Source organism: Zootoca vivipara, chromosome 13, assembly GCF_963506605.1.
Source record: "Zootoca vivipara chromosome 13, rZooViv1.1, whole genome shotgun sequence".
NCBI lineage: Eukaryota > Metazoa > Chordata > Lepidosauria > Squamata > Lacertidae > Zootoca > Zootoca vivipara.
The window spans coordinates 30,160,278-30,162,361 of record NC_083288.1 but is presented as its reverse complement, the minus strand read 5'-3'; the positions used below and the strand labels follow the sequence as shown (position 1 = coordinate 30,162,361).

Genomic DNA, 2,084 nt, shown 5'->3' with positions numbered 1-2,084 from the left:
CATTTAACAATAATTCATACAGTTAAACCTCATGGCCATCAAAGTCCTGTGGGAATGCCTGCCTGATTTACATCATTTACCAGATTACTGTTGCCTGGGTGCAATGTCTATTGCAAGCCTTCTGACATGAGTAGTTCTTATATTTATTGGGAAACCAAGTGCATTCATTAAGATATTTCACCCCATCTCCAGAACTTAAAGGAATTGAAAAGAAGCTGTGAAGAAATGAACTATTTCAACATTTTTACATGGTTTATGGCTTTATTTAAGACTAAAACACCATGCCCTGCTATTAAAGAATGTTTTGGTACTCTGGATATTAAAAGAAAGCAATTACAGTGGTACCTCGGTTTATGAACACAATTGGTTCCGGAAGTCTGTTCATAAACTGAAGCGTTCATAAATTGAAGCGAACTTTCCCATTGAAAGTAATGGAAAATGAATTAATCCGTTCCAGATGGGTCTGCGGTGTTCATAAACCGAAAATTCATAAACCGAGGTGTTCATAAACCGAGGTTCCACTGTACTGAAGAATGACAATGTCCATGAGAATGATAACTCAATCATAAATATTGGGCTTTCTGATGAGGTGTTATTGATCACAGTTGGGACTAAAACTCCAGTCTTCTCATTTTGTGAGGGCTAGGTCTCTGTCTGATGGTGCTAGTGACCCCAGAAGTGAGAGTTGGCTTGTACATGATGTGCTGCCATCAAAATGGTGCTCTGTTCGCAGCAGCTAAGGAAGCAGACACTAAAAATCTGATATTTATTATCCAAAGCACTTTTGCAGTTCCTTCTCCTCTAACAAGTACTTAAGAAAGGATGACATTTGACAAGGAAGGTTCTAAGTTAAGTTAGGAACATGAGTGATAAAGAAGCAGGAGATGTCTAATCGACTGTTTTCCTAAATATTGCACCAATTTTCTTCACTGCCTCTTTCAGCACATCCTTCACCACTTTGTTTCTAAAGCTATAGATAAGTGGATTAAGGAATGGAGTTACCACAGAGTTGAACACAGTGGCCACCTTATTAAAATCCATAGAAGAGCTTCCTGGTGGTCTGACATAGATGAATATGGAGCTGCCATAATAGAGGGTGGCCACAGTGATGTGGGAGCTGAATGTGCTGAAGGCTTTCCTCCTGCCTTGCGCTGAAGGCATCCTGATCACTGTGAAAATGATGCTCAGGTATGAGACAGCTGTCACAGAAACGGAACTCAGGAGTGTGAAACAGGATGAGGAAAATTCTACCGTTTCAACCAGAGTGGTGTCTGCACAGACCAACTTTAACAAGGGGCCAGTATCACAGAAGAAATGATCAATGACATTGGGGCCACAGTAGGGGAGGCCTGTCTTGAAAATGGCACTAATTGCAACACAAAAGAAACTTCCAAACCAGCAGGAAAGCATCATCAGCATGCAGACCTGGTTACTCATGATGGCCGTGTAGCGGAGTGGGTTGCAGATGGCCAAGTAGCGATCCACAGACATGATTCCTAGTAGGAGAACTTCTGTGGTCCCACAAAGGAAGTACAGTGTTAGCTGAACAGCACATCCAAAGAAGGAGATGGTTTTTTTCTTTGTGATGAGAAGGCTGAGCATCTTAGGTGTGACTGTGCTGGTGATGATCATCTCCAACCAGGCAAGGTTGCTGAGAAAATAGTACATAGGGGTATGGAGGCGGGCGTCGAGGCGGATTATGAGGATGATCAGACCATTGCCAATTATTGACAACACATATATGACCAGGAAGAGGCAGAACAATGGCAGCTGCATCATCTGCAGACTAGAGAATCCAATCAGCACGAACTCTGTCACAACTGTTCCTGAGATATTTTCTTTTTCATACAGGATCATTGTGCCATCATTGAACTGTAACCAAAAGACCCCGATGAAAGAAACAACAATGTGACATTACTGCTACGCATTATGAACTTGAGACTAAACCATTGTATATATTGAATGTGTCAATTTTAGCCTTCTGGTCTGATTTATAATAATAGTTCTAGCGCTGCTTTAGCTAATTATATCCTTGTTGATGGGGAATTTTAAATTGTTTAAGCATTTTGTTTTTGAAAATTGCC

The 2,084-nt window shown here is 41.1% G+C and overlaps 1 protein-coding gene across 1 annotated transcript; it reads right to left on the bottom strand.

Moving 5' to 3' along the window:
- Positions 1-888: 888 nt before the first annotated feature.
- Positions 889-1,857, bottom strand: LOC118094707 (olfactory receptor 6M1-like). The gene has a single exon (XM_035135313.2). It carries the CDS (start codon positions 1,855-1,857, stop codon positions 889-891), a length of 969 nt encoding a protein of 322 aa, XP_034991204.2.
- Between the last annotated feature and the right edge of the window lie 227 nt (positions 1,858-2,084).

Coding starts and splice junctions, on each gene's coding strand:
- LOC118094707 (XM_035135313.2), bottom strand. CDS start 1,857: ATGATCCTGTATGAAAAAGAAAATATCTCAGGAACAGTTGTGACAGAG.